This window comes from Scyliorhinus canicula, chromosome 4 (genome assembly GCF_902713615.1).
Source record: "Scyliorhinus canicula chromosome 4, sScyCan1.1, whole genome shotgun sequence".
Taxonomy (NCBI): Eukaryota; Metazoa; Chordata; class Chondrichthyes; order Carcharhiniformes; family Scyliorhinidae; genus Scyliorhinus; species Scyliorhinus canicula.
This window is the reverse complement of record NC_052149.1, coordinates 206,706,607-206,730,135: the sequence shown is the minus strand read 5'-3', so window position 1 is coordinate 206,730,135 and position 23,529 is coordinate 206,706,607. Positions and strand designations below refer to the sequence as shown.

The window sequence follows — 23,529 nt, the reverse complement described above, 5'->3', positions numbered from 1 at the left end:
GAAGAATGTTGGGTCTTGGGCAATACCGTGAGGAACTCCTGCAGTGGTATTCTGGAATGGATTTTTAATTTTTTGTATGAAATTTGGATAGTTTGATTTATAAACTTAGTTTGGAATGTTTGTTTTTTGAGGCTTTTTCTTTTATTTCAACATTTTGGCGAAGAGAAATGTGTGATGGTCAGTAACATGGGCAGAAAAGATGTGTGACTGTTGGTGAATGGAATTGTTTCCAGATAATTATCGCCAATGACAGTTGCATGTTTGAGAAACCACTTTAATGACAGAAGTTAGATATCTCATAAATGAAAAGGGTTTAAACTAATTGCACAAATCACTTCCACCTAAATCAGGGAAAATATAATCCTCCATGACAGCCTTTTTCTCCGACTTATCATTCCAATTATAGATTGGATAATCAGGTTTCCTCACAAGGAGAATAATTGTAATCCTGTGATCGACCAGCAAAATAGTCATTTCAGGAAAACAATTCAATAAATAAAGTGTTGCATAAGTGACCTGAACATCATGAATGACAGCTTTCACAATTCACAATTAAACTATTGCTGCAGACATCAGTCCAATTCGTGTTCACAAGTATGATTTATATTAAAAAAATATACCATTAGTCCTAGTTTATAATCTGCACCATTTGTAAAATAATCTCTAAACTTTGACCCAAATTTATAGAAAAATTAGATTATTTCTTCCAAACCCCAAATTGTCAGCTGCATGCCATCATCCACAAGTACAACAGCCAAATGTTCCGTTCAGGATTGGAATCCTTATTCCCGAATCTGATAAAACCAAAAAGTCTTCCTCTGATTTTCTGGGCAACTTTCTAATGTAAGATCACGGAGAACTCAATCAATGCAGGAAATCTCGAAGGGAGCAACACAGTGAATCGGCTCAGAAACCACGCACCCTTTTTTGGCGGCATAGTTAGCACTGCTGCCTCACAGCGCCCAGGACGCAGGTTCAATGCTTGCATCAGGTGGCTGTGTGGAGTTTGCACATTCTCCCAGTATCTGCGTGAGTTTCTTTCAGGTTGGATCAGTGGGGATAGTCAGCTTTGGATGGAATGGGGGCGTCTGGTGCTTGTGGAGGTTAGGGAGGGGGTTGGTGGGAGTGACGGAGCGGTGTGGAGTTGGAAGTCAAGGGGGTAGTCATGGTGGTCAGTGTGAGCGATTGGAGGGTCAGTTGTATAGTTCCCCAGGTATTAGACTAGATTTTAATCAAACGTTTCCTGGATAATTAACCAGTTCAGTAAGTCAAATTGTTCGAAGTCTCTCACTCTAACTCAGAGTTGGAGATTTTCTCAGTGGGTCCCAGGAAGCAGCAGAATTGCCCATTTGAAATTCACATTTCATGGCCAATTCCCATGGAGTCATTGCTTTGGGACTTCCAAGGATTCCTCTAGCCTCTAGCATATCTGAGGGGTACATCTGGGCCGGGATTCTCCATTGCGAGACCGCTCCACTACCGCTGATCGCGAGGATGGAGAATTTTGGACTCAGCCAATCTCCCAATCACTGCAGCCGGATGGAGAATCCCATTACCATCAACAGACAGCGAATCCAGCCTCTGGTCTCCAATTATCCGGAGACTGGAAGATCTGTCCAATATTCCCTCTTCCTCATCATTTCAGCCAGACTAATATTTTAATTATTGCTTATTCCAGTTCTCCAAAATTAACTCCACAACACTCTTTTTGTCCATTTGTGACACAAGGTTTTGTGTTGCACACAAATATACTGGTGGTTCCAAATTAAAGTGAGAAAATGTAAGAAACATGAAGTGGTGCAGCAACTTGAGATAATCGATCTCTCATCCGTTTCTGCATTGCTACTGATCTGTGGTCAGGACTGGGTTAAATTTCCTCCCCTTTACTGGCCACCATATTGGTTTCTTCGACTGCTCCGCGTTTAGAAAAACGGTACTGATTTCTGTCAGTGCGTCCACGTTTGAACCTGCAATCAGATTTAAAAAACATAATAAATAATGTGCATGAGCTGCATTTTTCCTGTCATGTTCCGCTCAGTAGATACAGTCACTTAGTTCACAGCAGTTTGATATTATTTGAGGTGATGTGATAATGTTCCACAGACTGCTACGAATAACACAGGCTGGAATGTCAGGTTAAGGTAAGCTTTATACCTGAGATTGCCACCTTGCAATCAAGCTCGGGTGATCGAAAAAATCAATGTCACCTCAGTGGACAGGGTACACAAGCAAAAACTGTCAATATTCAGCTATAAATGTGCCAGTGCAGGGAAACACGTTAGAATTGAGACATTATGACACATTATTTTCTTTGCAAGGATTTTAACATGTTTTAAAATAAATATTGCTGGAGTTCCTGACAGTGTCTTTCTTGACCTCAATGCTCTGCTCTCCAGTCAATGAACCCCAGCTGCTGTTTTTTCCTTAATGTAGAAAACGCAGCAGTCAGTTTTCACACAGCATGGTAACAATAACTAGACAATCAGTGAAATCTCCAGGACAGGAGTTTCAGCCCACACCTTGAACAATCAGAGATGTAAGTGCGAATACTACAGAGAGTCGTCAATACAGCCCAGTCCATCACACGAAATCGCCTCCCATCCAGTTTGAAGCTTTTGACTCCGATGAATTTCCTGTCTGACATTCGAGGCTTCCTCCAATGAACAGGTGGTCACTGAGTGCGGAGGAGGGAAGGTGCTTTTTCGGTGTGAGGCGATCCTGATTGGGACCTAAGTCACTCCTATTGGCTGTCCAGCTTTCTGCCATGTGCAGCTAAGCCTATTACCAGCCCGACATTGCGAAAGCTTCCTGCTGGTGGAAATGGAAAAGAATTTGTCCCATGTTGACACCAATCCCAACTTTACCAGCACCCCTTCCTCCCACAGCCCCACCTCCATTCCCATTTTCCTCATCTGAAAATATCCAGTCGATGAAGACTGTACAGCCGTACCTCTTTATTTTCTGCATCTGGTCAATGGTTTCAGGGAGAGGAACATTGAGTGTTTCAGGCAGAAACAGGACTAGAAATGCTGAAAACACGGTCAGACTTCCCATCAGAATATAAGGCAGAAACTCAGAATAAACACCTGTGGAAATACAGAGCGTAAGTTGTCTGTTAGGAAAGATCAGCACATTTACATAAATCCGTAAACAATGCAGGTCGCACAGGCCATGTGTTCAATAACCACTCTTATCTTCAATGCAGATACAGTCTTATTATTTTCAATGAAAACGTTTCTGTGTGGTAACGAGCAGGACCTGCAGCGAGCTTCCCGGAGCTCGTCCCTGTACATGGGGTCAGGAGGCAGTTGCCACTCGCTACCATGCATTGGGCCTGGACGCAGATGGGAGAGGTCATAGAAAGATAGAATTTACAATGTGGAAGGAGACCATTTGGCCCATCGAGTCTGCACCGACCCTTGGAAAGAGCACTCTACCTAAGCCCACCATCCTATCCCCACAACCTGGTAACCCTACCAAAACTATTTTTGGACAGTCAGAGCAATTTAGCATTGCCAATCCACCTAACCTGCACATTTTTGGACAGCAGGAGGAAAACGGAGCACCCAGAGGAAATCCACACAGACACGGGGAGAACGTGCAAACTTCGCACAGTGACCCAAGCCGGGAATCAAATCTGGGACCCTGGAGCTGTGAAGCAACTGTGCTAACCACTGTTACCGTGCCTTCCGCCTCCATGAGCATCTTGGTCAACACTGCCTGGACCGGGCAGCAGGGTGGGAATAAACTGCACAATCCCCTCAGAACAGCCAGGATGAGAAGGCAGCAATCTGCCCCTGGCACTAACCCCTGTCCCACTCACACACCTGCAACACCCCTCCCCCCACAAACCCTCCCACCCACCATTCCCAAAGGGCAACCAAACCCACACCTTGCACCACCTGCCAGCACCCATACTGCCCACCATGGCCTAATGTCCTCCCCCCCCCACATTTCCAGCAGCTGTGCACGCCGTGTGCTGCAAGCGCCTGACCATTGAGCACTGTGTGTTTTCTGTGTCTTCACCATATACACCGTCCCCGCACCCCTACCGCAGGAGAATGCATCAGAAATTGCCTCGTGTTGATAAGGTCTGTCACCGAGGTCATCAGGCGAGCAAGTGATACCCCACTGAGCTGCAGTTCCCCGTGGCACGTGTGTCACTACACCCACCACCACACTGCCCCCTCCACCCCCCACACTGCCCCCTCTTCCCCCTCACTGCCCCCTCCTCCCCCTACAATGCTCCCTCCTCCCCCCACGCTGCCCCGTCCACCCCCCCAGACTGCCCCCTCCTCCCCCCCACACTGCCCCTTCCTCCACCCCACACTGCCCCCTCCTCCCCCCACAATGCCCCCTCCTCCCCCCACGCTGCCCCCTCCACCCCCACACTGCCCCCTCCTCCGCCCCACACTGCCCCCTCCTCCCCACACTGCCCGCTCCTCCCCCACACTGCCCACTCCTCCCCCACACTGCCCCCTCCCCCACACAGCCCCGTCGACCCCCACACTGCCCCCTCCACCCCCTACACTGCCCCCTCCTCCCCTCCACACTGCCCCCTCCCCCCCCCCCCCCACACTGCACCCTCCTCCCCCACACTGCCCCCTCCTCCCCCCCACACTGCCCCTTCCTCCACCCACACACTGCCCCCTCCTCCCCCACACTGCCCTCTCCACACCCCCACACTGCGCCCTACTCCCCCCACAATGCCCCCTTCCCCCACACTGCCCCCTCCTCCCCCCATTGCCCCCTCCTCCCCCACACACAGCCCCCTGCACCCCCCACACTGCCCCCTCCCCCCCGCACTGACCCCTCCACCTCCCCACACTGCCCCCTCCTCCCCACACTGCCCCCTCCTCCCCCACACTGCCCCCTCCTCCCCCACACTGCTCCCTCCTCCCCCACACTGCCCCCTCCTCCCCCCCACTGCCCCCGCCTCCCCCACACACTGCCCCCTGCACCCCCCACACTGCCCCCTCCCCCCACACTGCCCCCTCCACTCCCCCACACTGCCCCCTCCTCCCCCACACTGCCACATCCCCCCACACTGCCCCCTCCTCCCCCACACTGCCCCCTCCACTCCCCCCACACTGCCCCCTCCTCCCCTACACACTGCCCCCTCCTCCTCGCACACTGCCCCCTCCTCCCCCACACTGCCCCTTCCTCCCCCACACTGCCCCCTCCTCCCCCACACAGCCCCATCCCCCCCACACTGCCCCCTCCTCCGCCCACACTGCCCCCTCCTCCCCCACACTGCCCCTTCCTCCCCCACACTGCCCCCTCCCCCCTACACTGCCCCCTCCTCCCCCACACTGCCTCCTCCTCCCCCACACTGCCCCCTCCTCCCCCCACACTGCCCCCTTCACCACCCACACTGCCCCCTCCTCCCACACACTGCCCCCTCCCCCCCACACTGCCCCCTCCTCACACCACACTGCCCCCTCCTCCCCCACACTGCCCCTTCCTCCCCCACACTGCCCCCTTCACCCCCCCACACTGCCCCCTCCTCCCCGACACTGCCCCCTCCTCCCCCACACTGCCCCCTTCACCCCCCCCCACACTGCCCCTTCCTCCCCCACACTGCCCCTCCCCCCTACACTGCCCCCTCCTCCCCCACACTGCCTCCTCCTCCCCCACACTGCCCCCTCCTCCCCCCACACTGCCCCCTTCACCACCCACACTGCCCCCTCCTCCCACACACTGCCCCCTTCCCCCCCACACTGCCCCCTCCTCACACCACACTGCCCCCTCCTCCCCCACACTGCCCCTTCCTCCCCCACACTGCCCCCTTCACCCCCCCACACTGCCCCCTCCTCCCCCACACTGCCACCCTCCTCCCCCACACTGCCCCCTTCACCCCCCCCACACTGCCCCCTCCTCCCCCACACTGCCCCTTCCTCCCCCACACTGCCCCCTTCACCCCCCCACACTGCCCCCTCCTCCCCCACACTGCCCCCTCCTCCCCCACACTGCCCCCTTCACCCCCCCGCACACTGCCCCCTCCTCCCCCACACTGCCCCCTTCACCCCCCTCCACACTGCCCCCGCCTCCCCCACACACTGCCCCCTGCACCCCCCACACTGCCCCCTCCTCCCCCACACTGCCCCCTTCACCCCCCTCCACACTGCCCCCGTCTCCCCCACACACTGCCCCCTGCACCCCCCACACTGTCCCCCTCCTCAACCCACACTGCCCCCGCCTCCCCCACACACTGCCCCCCTGCACCCCCCACACTGTCCCCCTCCTCCCCCCACACTGCCCCCTCCTCCCGCCCACACTGCCCCCTCCTCCCCCACACACTCCACCCTCCCCCCCACACTGCACTCTCCTCCCCCCCACACTGCCCCCTGCACCCACCACACTGTCCCCTCCTCAACCCACACTGCCCCCTCCCCCCCACACTGCCCCCTCCATTCCCCACACTGCCCCCTCCACCCCCCCACACTGCCCCCTCCTCCCCCACACTGCCCCCTCCTCCCCCACACTGCCCCCTCCTCCCCCACACTGCCCCCTCCACTCCTCCACACTGCCCCCTCCCCCACACTGCCCCCTCCTCCCCCACACACCCCACCCTCCCTCCCCCACACTGCCACCCTTCCTCCCACACTCTGCCCCTCCCCCCCACAACTCGCCCCATCCTCCACCACCACTGCCCCTCCACCCCCACACTGTCCCCCCGTCCCCCCACCTTGCCCCCTCCACCCCACACGGCCCCCCTCCTCCCGGCCCACACTGCCCCCCCTCCTCACCGCCCACACTGCCCCCTCCGCTCCTTCCGCCCACATTGCCCCTCCTCCGCCCACATTGCCCCTCCTCCCCCACACTGCCCCCTCCTCCGCCCACATTGCCCCTCCTCCCCCACACTGCCCCTTGCCCCTCCCACACGGCCTTCACCTCCCCCCACACTGCCCCTGCCTCCCCCACACACTGCCCCCTCCTCACCCCACACTGCCCCCTCCTCCCCACACTGCCCCTCCTCCCCACACTGCCCCCTTCACCCCCCACACTGCCCCCTCCTCACCCCACACTGCCCCCTCCTTCTCCACACTGCCCCTTCCTCCCCCACACTGCCCCTTCACCCCCCCCACACTGCCCCCTCCACCCCCACACTGCCCCCTCCACCCCCACACTGCCCCCTCCTCTGCCCACATTGCCCCTCCTCCCCCACACTGCCCCCTCCTCCCCCACACTGCCCCCTCCACCCCCCACACTGCCCCCTCCTCCCCCACACTGCCCCCTCCACCCCCCACACTGTCCCCATCCTCAACCCACACTGCCCCCTCCTCCCCCACACTGCCCCTCCACCCCACTCCACTGCCCCCTCCTCCCCCACACTGCCCCCTCCACCCCCCACACTGTCCCCTCCTCAACCCACACTGCCCTCTCCTCCCCCACACTGCCCCCTCCACCCCACTCCACTGCCCCCTCCTTCTCCCCACACTGCCCCCTCCCCACACTGCCCCCTCCACCCCCCCCCCCCCCCACACTGCCACCTCCTCCCCCACGGTGCCCCCTCCTTCCCCCACACTGCCCCCTCCTCCCCCCACAATGCCCCCTCCTCCCCCCACGCTACCCCCTGCACCCCCCACACTGCCCCCTCCCCCCTGAACACTGCCCCCTCCTCCCCCCACACTGCCCCCTCCTCCCCCCACACTGCCCCCCCCCACACTGCTCCCCTCCTCCCCCCACACTGCCCCCTCCTCCCCCCCACTGCCCCCACCTCCCCCACACACTGCCCCCTGCACCATCCACACTGCTCCCTCCCCCCCACACTGCCCCTCCACTCCCCCACACTGCCCCCCTCCTCCCCACACTGCCCCCTCCCCCCACACTGCCCCCTCCTCCCCCACACTGCCCCCTCCACTCCCCACACTGCCCCCTCCTCCCCTACACACTGCCCCCTCCCCCCACGCTGCCCCCTCCTCCGCCCACACTGCCCCCTCCTCCCCCCACACTGCCCCCTCCTCCCCTCACACTGCCCCCTCCACTCCCCCACACTGCCCCCTCCTCCCCTACACACTGCCCCCTCCCCTCCACACTACCCCCTCCTCCCCCCACACTGCCCCCCTCCTCCCCCACACTGCACCCTCCTTCCCCCACACTGCCCCCTCCACCTCCCACTGCCCCCTCCTCCCCCCACACTGCCCCCTCCTCCCCCACACTGCCCCCTTCACCCCCCCGCACACTGCCCCCTCCTCCCCCCACACTGCCCCTGCCTCCCCCACACACTGCCCCCTGCACCCCCCACACTGCCCCCTCCTCCCCCACACTGCCCCCTCCCCCCCACACTGCCCCCTTCATCACCCACACTGCCCCCTCCTCACACCACACTGCCCCTCCTCCACCACACTGCCCCTTCCGCCCCCACACTGCCCCTTCCTCCCCCACACTGCCCCCTCCTCCCCATACTGCCCCTTCCTCCCCCACACTGCCCCCTTCCCCCCCCACACACTGCCCCCGCCTCCCCCACACTGCTCGCTCCTCCCCCCACACTGCCCCTTCCTCCCCCCACACTGCCCCCTCCTCCCCCCACACTGCCCCCTCCCTCCCCCCACACTGCCCCCTCCTCAACCCACACTGCCCCTCCTCCCCCCCCACACTGCCCCCTCCTCCCCACACTGCCCCCTCCTCCCCCCCACACTGCCCCCTCCTCCCCCCACACTGGCCCCTCCTCTGCCCCCTCCTCCCCCACACTGCCCCTTGCCCCGCCCACACTGCCCTCTCCTCCCCCCACACTGCCCCCTCCTCCCCCACACTGCCCCCTTCACACCCCACACTACCCCCTTCTCACCCCACACTGCCCCTTCCTTCTCCACACTGCCCCTTCCTCCCCCATACTGCCCCCTCCACCCCCACTCTGTCCCCTCCTCACCCACACTGCCCCCTCCCCCCCCACACTGCCCCCTTCACCCCCCTCCACACTGCCCTCCCCTCCCGCACACTGCCCCTCCACCCCACTCCACTGCCCCCTCCTTCTCCCCACACTGCCCCCTCCTCCCCCACACTGCCCCCTCCACCCCCCCACACTGCCCCCCTCCTTCTCCCACACTGCCCCCTCCTCCCACCACACTGCCCCCTCCTCCCCCACAATGCCCCTTCCTCCGCCCCACACTGCCCCCTCCTCCCCCACACTGCCCGCTCCTCCCCCACACTGCCCCCTTCTCCCCCACGCTGCCCCCCTCCCCCCACACTGCCCCCTTCACCCCCCCCCACACTGCCCCCGCCTCCCCCCCCACGCTGCCCCCTCCCCCCACACTGCCCCGTCGACCCCCACACTGGCCCCTCCACCCCCCACACTGCCCCCTCCTCCCCTCCACACTGCCCCCTCCTCCCCCCACACTGCCCCCTGCTCCGCCCACACTGCCCCCTCCACCCCCCCACACTGTCCCCTCCTCAACCCACACTGCCCTCTCCTCCCCCACACTGTCCCCATCAAACCCCCCACACTGTCCCCATCCCCCCCACACTGCCCCCATCAAACCCCCCACACTGTCCCCTCCTCAACCCACACTGCCCCCTCCTCAACCCACACTGCCCCCTCCCCCCCACACTGCCCCCTCCATTCCCCCACACTGCCCCCTCCACCCCCCCACACTGCCCCCTCCTCCCCCCCCACACTGCCCCCTCCTCCCCCCCACATGCCCCCTCCTCCCCCCCACATGCCCCCTCCTCCCCCACACTGCCCCCTCCACTCCCCCACACTGCCCCCTCCCCCCCACACTGCCCCCTCCTCCCCCCCACATTGCCCCCTCCTCCCCCACACTGCCCCCTCCACTCCCCCACACTGCCCCCTCCTCCCCCACACTGCCCCCTCCTCCCCCACATGCCCCCTCCTCCCCCACACTGCCCCCTCCACTCCCCCACACTGCCCCCTCCTCCCCCACATGCCCCCTCCTCCCCCACACTGCCCCCTCCACTCCCCCACACTGCCCCCCTCCTCCCCCACACTGCCCCCTCCTCCCCCACACTGTCCCCTCCTCCGCCCACACTGCCCCCTCCTCCCCCACATGCCCCCTCCTCCCCCCACTGCCCCCTCCCCCCTACACTGCCCCCTCCTCCCCACACTGTCCCCTCCTCCGCCCACACTGCCCCCTCCTCCCCCACATGCCCCCTCCTCCCCCACACTGCCCCCTCCCCCCTACACTGCCCCCTCCACTCCCCCACACTGCCCCCTCCTCCCCCACACTGTCCCCTCCTCCGCCCACACTGCCCCCTCCTCCCCACACTACCCCCTCCTCCCCCCACACTGCCCCCTCCTCACCCCACACTGCCCCCTCCTTCTCCACACTGCCCCTTCCTCCCTCCCCACACTGCGCCTTCACCTCCCATCAATGGGCCGCCCTCCAACCCCCACATTTGCCCGCTTCACCCCCCCCACACTGCCCCCTTCACCCCCCACACTGCCCCCTCCTTCCTCCGCCCACACTGCCCCCGCCAGCCCCCCACACTGTCCCCTCGTCACCCACACTGATGCCCTCTCCCCCCCCACACTGCCCCTCCACCCCACTCCACTGCCCCCTCCTTCTCCCCACACTGCCCCCTCCACCCCCCCCACACTGCCCCCTCCTCCCCCACGGTGCACCCTCCTCCCCCCACACTGCCCCCTCCACCCCCCATACTGCCCCCTCCTCCCCCCACACTGCCCCCTCCACCACCCACACTGCCCCCTCCTCCCCCCACGCTGCCCCCTCCTCCCCCCACACTGCCCCCTCCTCCCCCTACACACTCCACCCTCCCCCCATACTGCCCCTCCTCCTCCCACACTGCCCCCTCCTCCTCCCGCACTGCCCCCTCCACCACCCACACTGCCCCCTCCTCCCCCCACGCTGCCCCCTCCTCCCCCCACACTGCCCCCTCCATCCCCACACTGCCCCCTTTGGTGGCTGGCCCTGGTGGCTGTTCCTGCTGCCAGGGGTACTGGTAGCTGATGGTACCCATGCCAGTGTTACGCTCCAGGGCCAATGTCTGGCACCCTCGTGCAGGGACTACTGTGGGCATTGTCTTTGGGTGGGCCAAGTGCTGTCCCACCAGCTGGTGGCAGCCGGTTTGGATGGGGATTTGGCAGGGGCGGGGGTTGGGGGCACCAATATGGCTGATGTCACTCTGCACGGCCAGGGGCTACGGTGGGCGGTCAGTGGTGTGTGCAGCATGATGGATGCTTTCCAGACTGTGGAAATGGTGGTCCATGTCTGGACACCCAGGTCCCTATGGGGGGTCACACCGACCCAATGGCTCATCACCTGGTCGCTCCCACTGCACCTCCGGGCCTGGAGGAGCCCCCCCCCCCCCCCCCCCCCACCCACCTCTCCCCCCCACCCCACCCCCTCCCCTAGCCCTGCATGGGGCACGACAGGCAGCCTCTGTATGTCCTACTTCCTCTCTCTCCGTGTCATTGACCACAGCTCCTTTTTCCCGATTTTTAAAAGCACAAGTGACAATCGCCGTCGGGAGTTATCAAGACACTGGAGTATTGTAAATTGGCGTGTGCCTGGCATCCGTCACAATTTTGTCTTCACAATTGTTTCTCCGCCCAATCGCCTTTCCTGATTTTGCCATTGGACCACGGAGAATACCGCCCTGATTGTTGGCGCTGGACTGAATCAGTGGACTTCTATGACAACAGAATTGCCACCGGTTCCAGAGCAGTTCCGGAACCGTTAATGGGCTAGCACCAGCGCCATGTGGGACACGAGCGATTCCAATGAAAATCGGTGTTGGTTTGTCCGGGTTGGGATTGCCACTCGAGAGGCAGCCAAGCTGGATCTGCATATTAGCACTCCACGCCCCACGCACACTTATCCCAGAAAACAAGATGAGACTGGTTGCGCTGGAGTGCACCCAACCCATTGATGGGTTAGCGGGGGCCAGAGGGTACTCAGGGGGGTGTCCGGGAGGGGGGGGGCGGCGCATACGACACGTGGCACTAAGTTCACAGTGGACAATCAGCGGCATGCGCGCCAGCATGGTTGCCTTGCAGGCTGTGGCAATGGTACCCAGACACCATGACCCCACGGCCCACCTCCTGGCCACTCTCCAGTTACTCCCCCCCCCCCCCCCCCCACCCCCACAGCCCTGGCCGAAGCCTCTGGTCAGCGACACAACTGTCAGCACACTATAGTGACATTGGACATTTTTTACATCCCCTCTCTCTCCCTCAGTAGCCATGCCACCTGTGCCCGGATTTTTGAAACCACAAGCGAAACTCATCATTGGTACTTCCTCCTGAGGAAGGTGGAGCATCTCAGAGTCCCCAGAGAATACCGGGTCAGGCCTGCTAATGATATGCCAACGGTGTTTACTGCCTGTGCAAAGGAGAACGCACTGACGCTTCTGTCGATGTTCCGGGGCATGGCATTCTGTCGGGAGCCCGGCGCTGTCCACAATTTTTGTCTCATGCGCCATTCTCCGCCTAATCACGTTTCCCAGTTCCGACGGCGACCGACGGAAAATCCCGCCCGTAGTGTCACATTGGACATGTACATTTAGGATGCTGAGTTCTAACTCACTCGCACGTCTCTCCAGAGTTCCATTGTCTCTGGTTTGTCAAACTACTTGCTAGTCATCCAATCCCAGGTGAGCTGAAATTTCCTCAAACTAAATATTAGGAAGAGCAAAGCCGTTAGGTCCCATTGCAAACTCCTTAAACACAGCCACCCTATCTCTCCCTGGCAACTTTCTGATGTTGGGCCAGACCATTCTTAATCTTTGAGTTCAATATGTTCAAGATGAGCCTCGAGTCAAATATCTTCTTCATCACCTGCACCAACTACTTCCACCTCTGTAGAATCTTCAGACACTGCCCCACCTCAGATCACCTGTTATTTGAACCCTTCATCTTGATTCATCATGTTTAAACTTGATTATTTTAAAGCTTTTTTGGCCAGCCTCTACCCTCCAAACACCTCAAGTCATCCAAAACTCTGTCACCTGTATTCTAACTTGTACAAAATATCGTTTGTCCACCAACCTGTGGTCCACATTATCTCTTGGTCTTGCAATGTCTTGATTTTAGAATGTTCATACTTGTTTTCAAACCCCTCAATGGCCTCACCCACCTTGCATCTCACACTCTCACATGACTCTACAACACTGCGATATATTTGCACTTCTCCAATTCTGGACTCTTACTCCTCCCTGATTTTGGCCCTTTACAATTTGCCAACCATACAGCAGCCAGGCACTAGAAACTCCCACCATAGGCCTCTCTGCCTTTCTCTCTCTCTCCTCCTCAAAGAATCTCTTTAAAATCTACCTCTAACACTTAGCTTCGGTTATCTGACCATTTGATTCAGTGTAAAATTCAGCTATAAATTAGTCTTGTGAAACACTTTGAGATAATTTACCACCTTAAAGTTGCTATGTAAATAAAAGTTGTTGTTGACTGTTATACTAAAACCACCACCCTCAACTTGAGCAAATAGGCAATCTGTTGTTTGATAGCAAATGCCACCTGCACTTTTCAAAGGTCAAAACCGTTCCTCATTGTATACACTTCCCAGGTGGAAAACGGCAGTAATTCGGAGGAAGAGGAGTAAGTGTTACAACTGGGATCCTCCCCCATCAGCTAATAAAATCAAGACTGAACCTGTACATTAAATCCACTTTGATGGAATACAGTTTATGTCAAGCACATAAGTTGGGCATCTGGTGAGTGAGGGGATTTGACACAGTGAGGGAGCAAGTGCTATTGTAGAATTTTAAAACCTAAAGATCATCCGTGAGGGAAAGGGAGGGCTGTGAGCTGGGCTCTTAACTTGGTAGGCAGCCAGGTGATCGGTTGATGAGTTTTTCATATTTTTTCTCTGAGCTCAGTCAGGAACTTAAACTAGGCCCAGCGAAATATAAATACGTCATAACCTATTCTCTAGAAGTACAGATGAGTATGAAATGATAATCCCAAACTTAAAAAGTAATTAGTTAAATAAAGTAGAATAAATATGTTAGGATAGGTGATGTGATGCAGCTGGAGCATATGGGAACTGGTGAACACATATGATCCACGGCAACCACATCTGCAGGAAGTGTCTGCAGTTCAACGAAAATTAGCTGACGGCTTTGTTCAAGGAGGCAGTACCACCCTTTAGATTAAGTACTTCAGATTTGGTCTGCGTTCCAGGACAGGTTGAGACATGTACTGGGATCCACAAGGTTGGCTTCACCATTCAAAATAAACTAGTTGGCCATTTAAGAGACCCCCCTTGCAGATGTTGCATGTCTGGAGCAACATGGGGTGCAAATGTTGGACTTAATGCATGAAGGTGGGGAAGCTCATGCTGGTCAGAAGAAAAGATGGACAACTCAAGCAATTGAACCCTGGAACATCCCATTCAGCAGTGAATGCATCGACCATCTATGACATGGATCGTCTAACTTCATCCAAGAGATGGATATTCTCCATCAATGGTGGGTAAGTTTTAAATATGGCACCCAGATTGTTGTACCTGTCCTGCTTTGCAAAACTTCTGGAAGCCCCTGACTGCATAATTAATTAGGCCACTGTCATGTGACACAGAGTGAATTCCCACCAGCCTCTCTGACGGGAAACACTCGCTGTTCCCACCCCGACTCTGGACTTACCCCTGGAATAGAAAATTCCTCCCATCATTTCAACAATTTCAACCAGTTTTCAGAGACATTCATTGGGATAACGATTTCACTCAGACACCACCACGCTTAGGTCAGACAGCCAGATAAGGAACAGTGGTTGGCGGGTGAGAGATATGTGGCTCTGATGATGTACAGGCTGGTCAGGTATCTCCTCCATATTTATTGCCTCCATTTATTGCCTCATCCATCTCTTCATTTACACCAAGTGCTCACGAATAGTATGGATTTGGGAACAGTATTATTAGGGTAATACAATAAATATTCTTATATTCTACATCCATGCAGAAGTTAAATGATTTATCTTACCAAGATAAAAAATGTAAGGTGAGATGGTGCTGCCCAACCTGGAAGCCATCAAACTCACTCCGACACCTGTGTTTCTTACTACAGTTGGGTACAGCTCAGCAGTGTAGACATAAGCCATGCAAAAGGCAGTTGTGATCCCTAATTTTCCAATAATGAACAGAAAGGTGGAAATTGCTAAAAGATCTAGAAAATATAGAGGTAACAGTGAATATAGTGGAAGGTGCATCTGGTTACACACACATATCTGTATAATCTTCTCTCACATCAAAACACAGGCAGACTTTCTAAATACGCGCTTCAGACATGAAACCTCAGCAGCTGGGGGTATATTTTGAGAATTTATGATGGTGCTCTCCATGCATTGAGATTAATGGATGAAAATGTATGGGTCCACTATTTCCCAATAAATGTTCCAGATGCTTTAGATTCTACACTGAAGGATTAAAAATGCCTGGACCAAATATCAAGAATAAAAATGTTAATTTGAGGCATTCGGGATTGGCAGCATACAGGTCATTGGAGACAGGAATGATGGGTAATAGATCATTGATGTGGGTGAGCATATGAACAACAAAGTTTTGAATGACTAAAGTTACAAAGGGTAGAGGACTGTGGGCTGGCCGGGATATCAGTGCAATAATCAGAGATGGGTGAGGGTGCCAATGACAGAAAATTGGTTGTCACTTTTCTTACTTTACAATAGTTACATTTCAAAAGTACTTAATTAGATATAAAGCTGTTTGAAGTTGTTGGTGGTTGTGAAAGATGCTGTATAAATGCCAGGGAGAGAGATCCTGTGGGAAGGGGAGAGGATGACAGTCAGAGTAGCAGCTAGGGGCAGTTAGGGGCAGCAGGGTAGCATGGTGGTTAGCATAAATGCTTCACAGCTCCAGGGTCCCAGGTTCGATTCCCGGCTGGGTCACTGTCTGTGTGGAGTCTGCACGTCCTCCCCCTGTGTGCGTGGGTTTCCTCCGGGTGCTCCGGTTTCCTCCCACAGTTCAAAGATGTGCGGGTTAGGTGGATTGGCCATGCTAAATTGCCCGTAGTGTCCTAATAAAAGTAAGGTTAAGGGGGGGGGGTTGTTGGGTTACGGGTATAGGGTGGATACGTGGGTTTGAGTAGGGTGATCATGGCTCGGCACAACATTGAGGGCCGAAAGGCCTGTTCTGTGCTGTACTGTTCTATGTTCTATGTTCTATGTTCTATGTGTGCTTGCATCTTCTATGTCCATGTAGCAGAGCCTGGTCTCCAAATATCTTGGCCTCTCTTGACATTGGACCAAGGCCTTGCTTTGTCAAGCCTGTGTGGTAGCTGGTGTGCATGTTAAAATAACTCATGCACAGGCAGCTTCCACCCTTTAAAATTAAGTTTTGGACCATGAATGTTTGGACCCGCATGGACAACCCCAACAGTGACAGACCAGAGTGGCATACTGCTCTCATTGCCTGGGGGCTCAGATGTTCCAATATTGACACTGCCGCCTTAGGTGAAAGCCAGCAGGCAGGAGAAGGCCAACTCGAGAAATAAGCTGGTGGTTATATCTTCTTCTGGAAAGGTAAACCAGAAGATCCTTCCCTCCACAGGGTTGGCTTCACCATTCAAAAGAAATTAGTTGGCCATTTAAGAGACTCCCCTTGTGGGATAAATGAATGCCACATGACTCTATGGTTCACCTTAGCCCAGAACCAATGCTATAGTCCTCAGCTCATACAGCCAAACACTGGAAACTACAGACCAATCCAAAGAGGAATTTTATTCCAGCCTTGAACAATCCTTGGCCAAAAGCCAACAAGCTAATCCTCCTCAGCCCCTTCAATGCCAGTGTTAGAAAGGACATAGACATTTGGGATGGTGTAATCAGCAGAAAGGGGCTGAGGAAATCCAACTCCAATGGTACGCTGCTCCTGACAAAATGTCTAGAACCCAGTCTTGCATTAACCAACACATTGTTCATACAGACACACATGTGCAAGGCTCATGGTAACACCCTCGCTCCAAGCACTGACTCCTGCTGGTCTACGTCATCACCATAGTGAGGGATCGCAAGGACAAGCATATCACCCCCATATGACAGGTAGAAAATACTGTTCGAAGGACCACTGCCTAGTCCATTCTGTAATCAACATCAATATAGACCAAAGTAGTGATGGAAAGAAGCAATGCTACAGCTACTCTAGGACCTAGATAACATGGAGCTATTCAGCCAGCACCTCACTTCCAACCGACTACTTCAGGTGCCCCAGAGATATAGAATGTCTACATCATCTCGTCTGCCCTCAAAATCTCCATAATTAGCACTTGCGAAGAAGCACTTGGCCATTTGACCAGGAAACACCACAACTGCTTTGATGAGAATGGCCAGGATTTCCAGGAGCTGGTAAGCCGCAAGAGCAAGGCTTTCCTAAATCTGAGAGAGCATCCCAACTCACGAGGAAGAAATTAGCTCAACAGATGGCTGAAGGCTGAAGTCCAGCAAAATTCCTGTGACCAAAAGAAAGGATGGATGGAGAAAGCGCAGGAGATCAATTCTCCTCACAATAAACAATAACATTCTATCGGCTTTCCAAAGACATGCTGTATTCTACCTGTATTCTAGCCTTTATGATTCATGCACGAGCACACCCAGATCTCTCTGCACCTCAGAGCTCTGTAATCTCTCACCCATTTAGATTTTCTTTTATTCATCCTGTCAATATAGACAATTTAACATTTGCCTACATTACACTCCATTTGCCAGTTCATTTCCCACTCACTCAACTTCGCTATGTCTCTTTGAAGCCTTCTTTTGTCCCCATCACAATTTACTTTCCTACCTATCTTTGTGTTGTCAATATGTTTAGCAACTGGTACAATGGTTAGCACCGTTGCCTACAACGCTGAGGACCCAGGTTCGAAACCCGGCTCTGGGTCACTGTTCCTGTGGAGATTGTGTATTCTCCTTGTGTCTGTATGGGTTTCGCCCCCGCAGCCCAAAAATGTGCAGGTTAGGTGGATTGGCTACGCTAAATTGCCCATTAATTGGGAAAAACAATAATTGGGTATTCTAAATTTCAGAAAATAATAAGTTTAACAATCACACCTTCCATCCCTTTATCCAAGTAATTTGTGAAATGTTGAGGCCCCAGCACTGAGCCCTGTGACTACTCGTCACATCCTGCCAAGCAGAAAAAGACCCATTTATGCCATCTCTCTGATTCTTGTTAGCTAGCTAATCTACAATCCATGCCAATATGTTTCCTCCAGAACCATGAGCTTTTTTAGGATAGTTGCACCAACTGTTCTCGCTCGGTCTAACATCCCCAGCATCGAAGCATTGACCATGCTCGATCAGCTCCTTTGGTTGGGTCACATCATCTGCATGCTTGACAGGGGATTCCTGAAACGAGTGCTCTACTCAGAGGTTCGACATGGCAAGCAAGCCCGAGGAGCGCAGAGGAAACACTTTAATGACAACCTTGAAAAAGTGCAACATTCCCGCCAACATCTGGGAATCCCTGACCAAAGCCCGCCCAAAGTCGAGAAGGAGCTTAACATCTCGACTTTCATCGTCAAGAGCCAGCTGATGGTGAAAGAAGCACGAGACACCCCATCCGTCTGTTCCTCCAACCTCTGTCAGCCACATCTGTGACAGAAACTGCAGGTCGTGCATTGGACTCCCCAGTCACCTCAGAACTCATTTTTAATGTGGAGCCAAATCATCCTCAACCCCCCGCGACTGCCTAAGAAGAAGATGTAAATGCATGTCTGCTTTTTTTCTTCTGCCTCTCCCAAATTTGAAGGGTGCAACTTGGGGGGGGAACTTTCAGATGGTGATGTTCCCATGTTTCTTCTCAGAAGTCACAGGTTTGTAAGGTGCTGTTAAAGGAGCCTGGTTAAGTTGCTGGAATAATAATAATAATATGACTTGTAGATGGCAAATAATGCTTCCACCTTGTGCTGGTGCTGGAGGAAGTAAGTGTTCAAGGCAATAAATAGGTGCTAATCAAATGTGTTGCCTTGTCTGGATGTTGTTAAGCTTCATGAATTGTTTCTGCATTTATCCAGGCAACTGGGGAGTATTCCATCACTCTCCTGACTTGTGTCATGTCGATAGTGGAACCCCTTTTGGAGTCAGAATTGAGATACCCACCACAGAATTAGTCTTTGACCTGCTTTTGCAGCCTCAGCGTTCATGTATTGCATCCAGTTAAGTTTCTGTCCTTTGGAAATATCCTTGCGAATGTTAAGTTGTGCTAATGGGATTGCTCCTCGAAACCAACAGCTTCAGAAAGGGAAAGAATATGTTGTGTCAAAAGTACCTTTTGTTTCCCAGTACTGATGGAAAGGACATCAACATCCAATTATTCAGAAAAATGTGACAAGGCCTGTCAGAAAGCGAGAAAATAAAAGCTCTTTGCAGCAAAATTGTCACCTCGCAGTTGCAGGAAAGGGTATGATGGGAAACAGTTCAAAGGGAGATGGGAGTTACAAAAAATCCTGCGCAGAGAAGGAAGGTGCTGACCATGGCTGGAGTAGATCATTGAACAAAGATAATCATTGCCGTCTGTTGGTAAGTATGTCCCACAACACAAAGTGTAGCCTTTGCTCCCTTGCTGCTCCAGTCATAATGATAAGCTGCTGATACACAAAGTCGGATATGAACAAAAATGATAGATTTTCAAAAAGAAATGTATACACCTTTCTCGTTGTGTCTTAATGTGACAATTCAAATCATTTTGACCAACATCCCTCTGACTGACAGGTGACAGGTGTTGGAGGAGATAGTATTGACACTGTCAAAGGCTGCATCGAGATTGACGAGGATTAGGAAGGATTGTCCATGATGGTCGCATTCACAGTGAACGTTGGTCATAACTTTAGTGAAGACAGCACTATGCAAGGTCGAAAACCTGATTGACCGAATTTAAAGAAAGAATTGCAGGACAGATCTACATTGAGTAGGGAGGATTTGGGCAGGATTATCTGAGAACTAAGTTGAAGTTCAATTATGGGTATTTTGAGGAAGAGACCCTAATGATGGTAGTTTTGAAGAGAAACACTTATTGATGAAGGACCAATCATAACACAGCTATCTTGGGGCGAGGAAACAAAGTGGGGTCATCAAACTTTTTGTAACAGAGTGTGAATTTATGACATTTCAGGGTTCCCATCAGTAGAATTCCACCTAATGCATTACGGCAGTGCCTGTACTTAAGCATTGGCACTCTGAAACTCAATGGAAAACACAACTCATTGTATACAGGGTTTAATTCTCTCGCGGTGACAGATGAGTGAACAGTAAGGGTGGGTAATGGAGAGGTAGGATTCCAGATGCACTGGTAAATACACAGTGAACAGATTAACACACAGCTTAATGTATGTCATGTTCCACACTATGTTGGCCCCAGTTGTGGTATTTAATTGCAATATAATTAGAGTGAATTTCAGCCGGACCGCCATATGGTCTTGGGCAAAATATAAGACTTTGGGTTAAATCTTCCAAGGAGCAATAGTCACTGTCAGATTGTCATTCTGTTTCTATTTACTCACCTTGCACCAAAGCTCCGCATTTTTTTTTCTTTTCATAGAATTTACAGTGCAGAAGGAGGCCATTCGGCCCATCGAGTCTGCACCGGCTCCTGGAAAGAGCACCCTACCCAAGGTCAACACCTCCACCCTATTCCCATAACCCAGTAACCCCACCCAACACTAAGGGCAATTTTGGACACTAAGGGCAATTTGTCATGGCCAATCCACCTAACCTGCACATCTTTGGACTGTGGGAGGAAACCGGAGCACCCGGAGGAAACCCACGCACACACGGGGATGATGTGCAGACTCCGCACAGACAGTGACCCAAGCCGGAATCGAACCTGGGACTCTGAAGCTTTAAAGCAATTGTGCTATCCACAATGCTACCGTGCTGCCCATTTCTTGCCCGGACCTCTAACCCAGGCCTTTTAAAAAATAATGGAGTGCAGAATTCTCCTTCACAATGCTGGATCATCAGAGAAACCCATGCCACACCCTCTTTTTTTATTGCATTAGCTGCAATATCCCATTGGATTTAAACGTCCCAAAAATACTGAAAAAAGTATGGAGTGAAGGTAAGTGTGCAAACTAAGTGGTAAAGTGGGTTGGATGGGGATAGTCAGGAGGTGGTGAATGGCTCACTGGGGTAGTGGGGAGGGCGGGGAACTTGGGTTAGTTGGATAGTTGGGGCTTCAGGGGGGTTGTCTAAGAGTCCAGTGGGCAGTTGGAGTGTCAGCAATATAGTTATCCAGGATTAAGAAATGGTTTTAAATGTCTAACATTTTCTGGGAACTATCATGATAATTAAGGCAGAAAAATTCCAAAATCTCCAACTTTCATTAAGTTCCGGATGGTTCCAGATGCAGGATAATTGACCTTCATACGACCAAACTCCCTGGGGTTTATATATACCCCATGTATTCAGTGTGTGGGGACTTCTGTGGTATCTCCCGGTACATCTTACATGGAGAGGGTGGGGTATGTGGTAGTTTTGTGGGAGACTGGAGGGAGCAGCTCCAGTGTTGGGCCATCCAGAGGTTTGCACCTGTGTATAATATTGTACAACAAGAGGTGAAAAGGTGGTTGAACAATTCAGCTCTTCGGCCAGTGCGGATGTTAAGTAAGGGACGTGGAATACAAGACTGGTTTAGGAAGCATCAATTTTCCCTCCCTCACTGTTCTCCTCACAGCACCCCATCTTTACCACACAACTAATGTCAGTGAAGTTGTGATCAGTTTTCAGTTTGTCAATAGTGTGCCAGAATGCTAAGGTTTCTGAAAGGCAATACTACTTGTACGTTTCAAGTGATCATAAAATGCTGCTTGAAAACGTTTAACGATAGATAAGGAATGATAATTTGTAACTGCATTGTAAAAACGTACTTGAAGGTATGGGCTGAATGAAGAACAGGACAACTCCACCAAGAAGAAGTGAGCCTGAAATGCTGAACCTTCGGGAGAACCTTCGGAGAAAAAGCCAAGCTGCTACATAGGCCGGAACTTCGACGGCAGCAGAAAAGAAACAGTTCCAGTAGTTATCACCGTGGAGATTGGGTGTGTTCAAAGACAGACCAAAGTATTCAACTGTTAGAATGAACCTGCAAAAAAAAAAAATCATCTTGTGGAACTATTTTTAAAACATTCCTCTCCCACCCCATTTTGATTTTCTTACCTGCTGATTTGTGTTCCCTGTTCTACCTATCATTTCACACCAAGGGGACAGGTATCTGACCTGCTCTCCATTCATGTTAAATATTAGAAATTGAACAGGAACATTCCCTGCAGACAACTAATCTTCAAAATGTGCCCCATCTCCATTGGAAAACAGCAGCATCTTTATTGAATATGTTTGTAAAATCAAATACTGTACACACCACCTGCTAAATTGTATCCTTCGCGTGGCCATGGCATAGTATAGCCTATCAGTTCCCAAATATCCATCCAGTCAGTTCCCTTTTTTCTACCCTTGGTTGACGTGTGTGTGTGTATATATATATAATATATATCTATAACTTTTACTTAAGTGTATTGAAGCATTTTATTGCTTCACACTCCTGTATAATTTGATCTTGGCCTCACCCTTTTATTTGGATGCAAAAGACTGAATGTTGTGCAGATCTTGTTGCAGATGGACACAGACTGTTTCAGTGGTGTTTCTTTTATCACAATCCATGTGTCACAGAGCCACCCTTCCTAAATCTAGCTTTTGGGTCCAGACTTTTAGTTAAATAATTTAACACACAATTTTCCGGATGCTGGACACTGCCTTTGCAAAGATAGCAGTGTCACGCGGTTGTGCTCTACTGCCACCTGTCTGTTAATATTTACACGATAGCTTCTGCATATCACCACAACCTCCCTCCGCTATTATTTACGGAGGCCTATGCCATCCGCAGGAATAATACACTGTATGCGATCTTCCTCACAGGATGTAAGCAAAGGGGTGGCATTACAGTGTGCCCTCATCTGCTGGGACAAGGAGAAATTGATGAATGTGGGTTTAATGGAACTGATGGTTATGTCCCAGAAATCGTCCCTGCCTCCATACATTTTGCCAGAACAGGATCCGGAGGGGTGGGTTAATTTGGACCACATTAATTTGATCTAAATGACAGAACTCCTGAAATCATGTGACTTACCAACACGTTTGAGGCATGAAATGCCAGGTGATATCAAAAGCAAATACAAAACAATAATAATAATAATAAGACAAATGAATAGTGTCAGTTAAGGGGCTAGAGCTAGACCCTAGGGTGATTGTTGAAGTGAGTTTCCTGAGGCAGAGGCACCTACAATAAATATTATGTAACCCACATGTACTTCCATATAAATATATTCATATAAATATATATTTGTAACTATGAGATGTTTGCAAGGCTTCAGGGAACTTAACTAACTAACTTGACTATGTTCCTTATATGGGCTGTTTCACCAGAAGCAACCACAACAAGGTACACGTAGCAAGACTGTTCCTAATCAGCAGGCCTTAGGCAGATGCTCTTGTGGGATGCTAACAATGGATACGCCTGTGACGAGATTAAGTTAAGAGAACTATGTATGCATGAAGATATAAGGATGATCATTAAGGAGGTCTGGAAGATAAAA

General features: G+C 53.1%; 1 protein-coding gene across 3 annotated transcripts in view; it reads right to left on the bottom strand.

The window, feature by feature from the left end:
- Positions 1–273: 273 nt before the first annotated feature.
- LOC119965336 (solute carrier family 22 member 5-like) overlaps positions 274–23,529 on the bottom strand; it is a 116,017-nt gene continuing 92,761 nt past the window's right edge. The window contains exons 7-10 of one of the 3 annotated variants that reach the window (XM_038795959.1): positions 21,808–22,022; positions 14,914–15,096; positions 2,951–3,086; positions 274–1,967 (exon numbers count right to left, since the gene is read on the bottom strand). In XM_038795959.1, the coding sequence (XP_038651887.1) occupies positions 1,868–1,967; positions 2,951–3,086; positions 14,914–15,096; positions 21,808–22,022 (634 nt within the window). In that variant the 3' untranslated portion in view covers positions 274–1,867. The remainder of the gene's footprint in view (positions 1,968–2,950; positions 3,087–14,913; positions 15,097–21,807; positions 22,023–23,529) is intronic. The other 2 variants (XM_038795960.1, XM_038795961.1) reach the window with 2 other exon arrangements.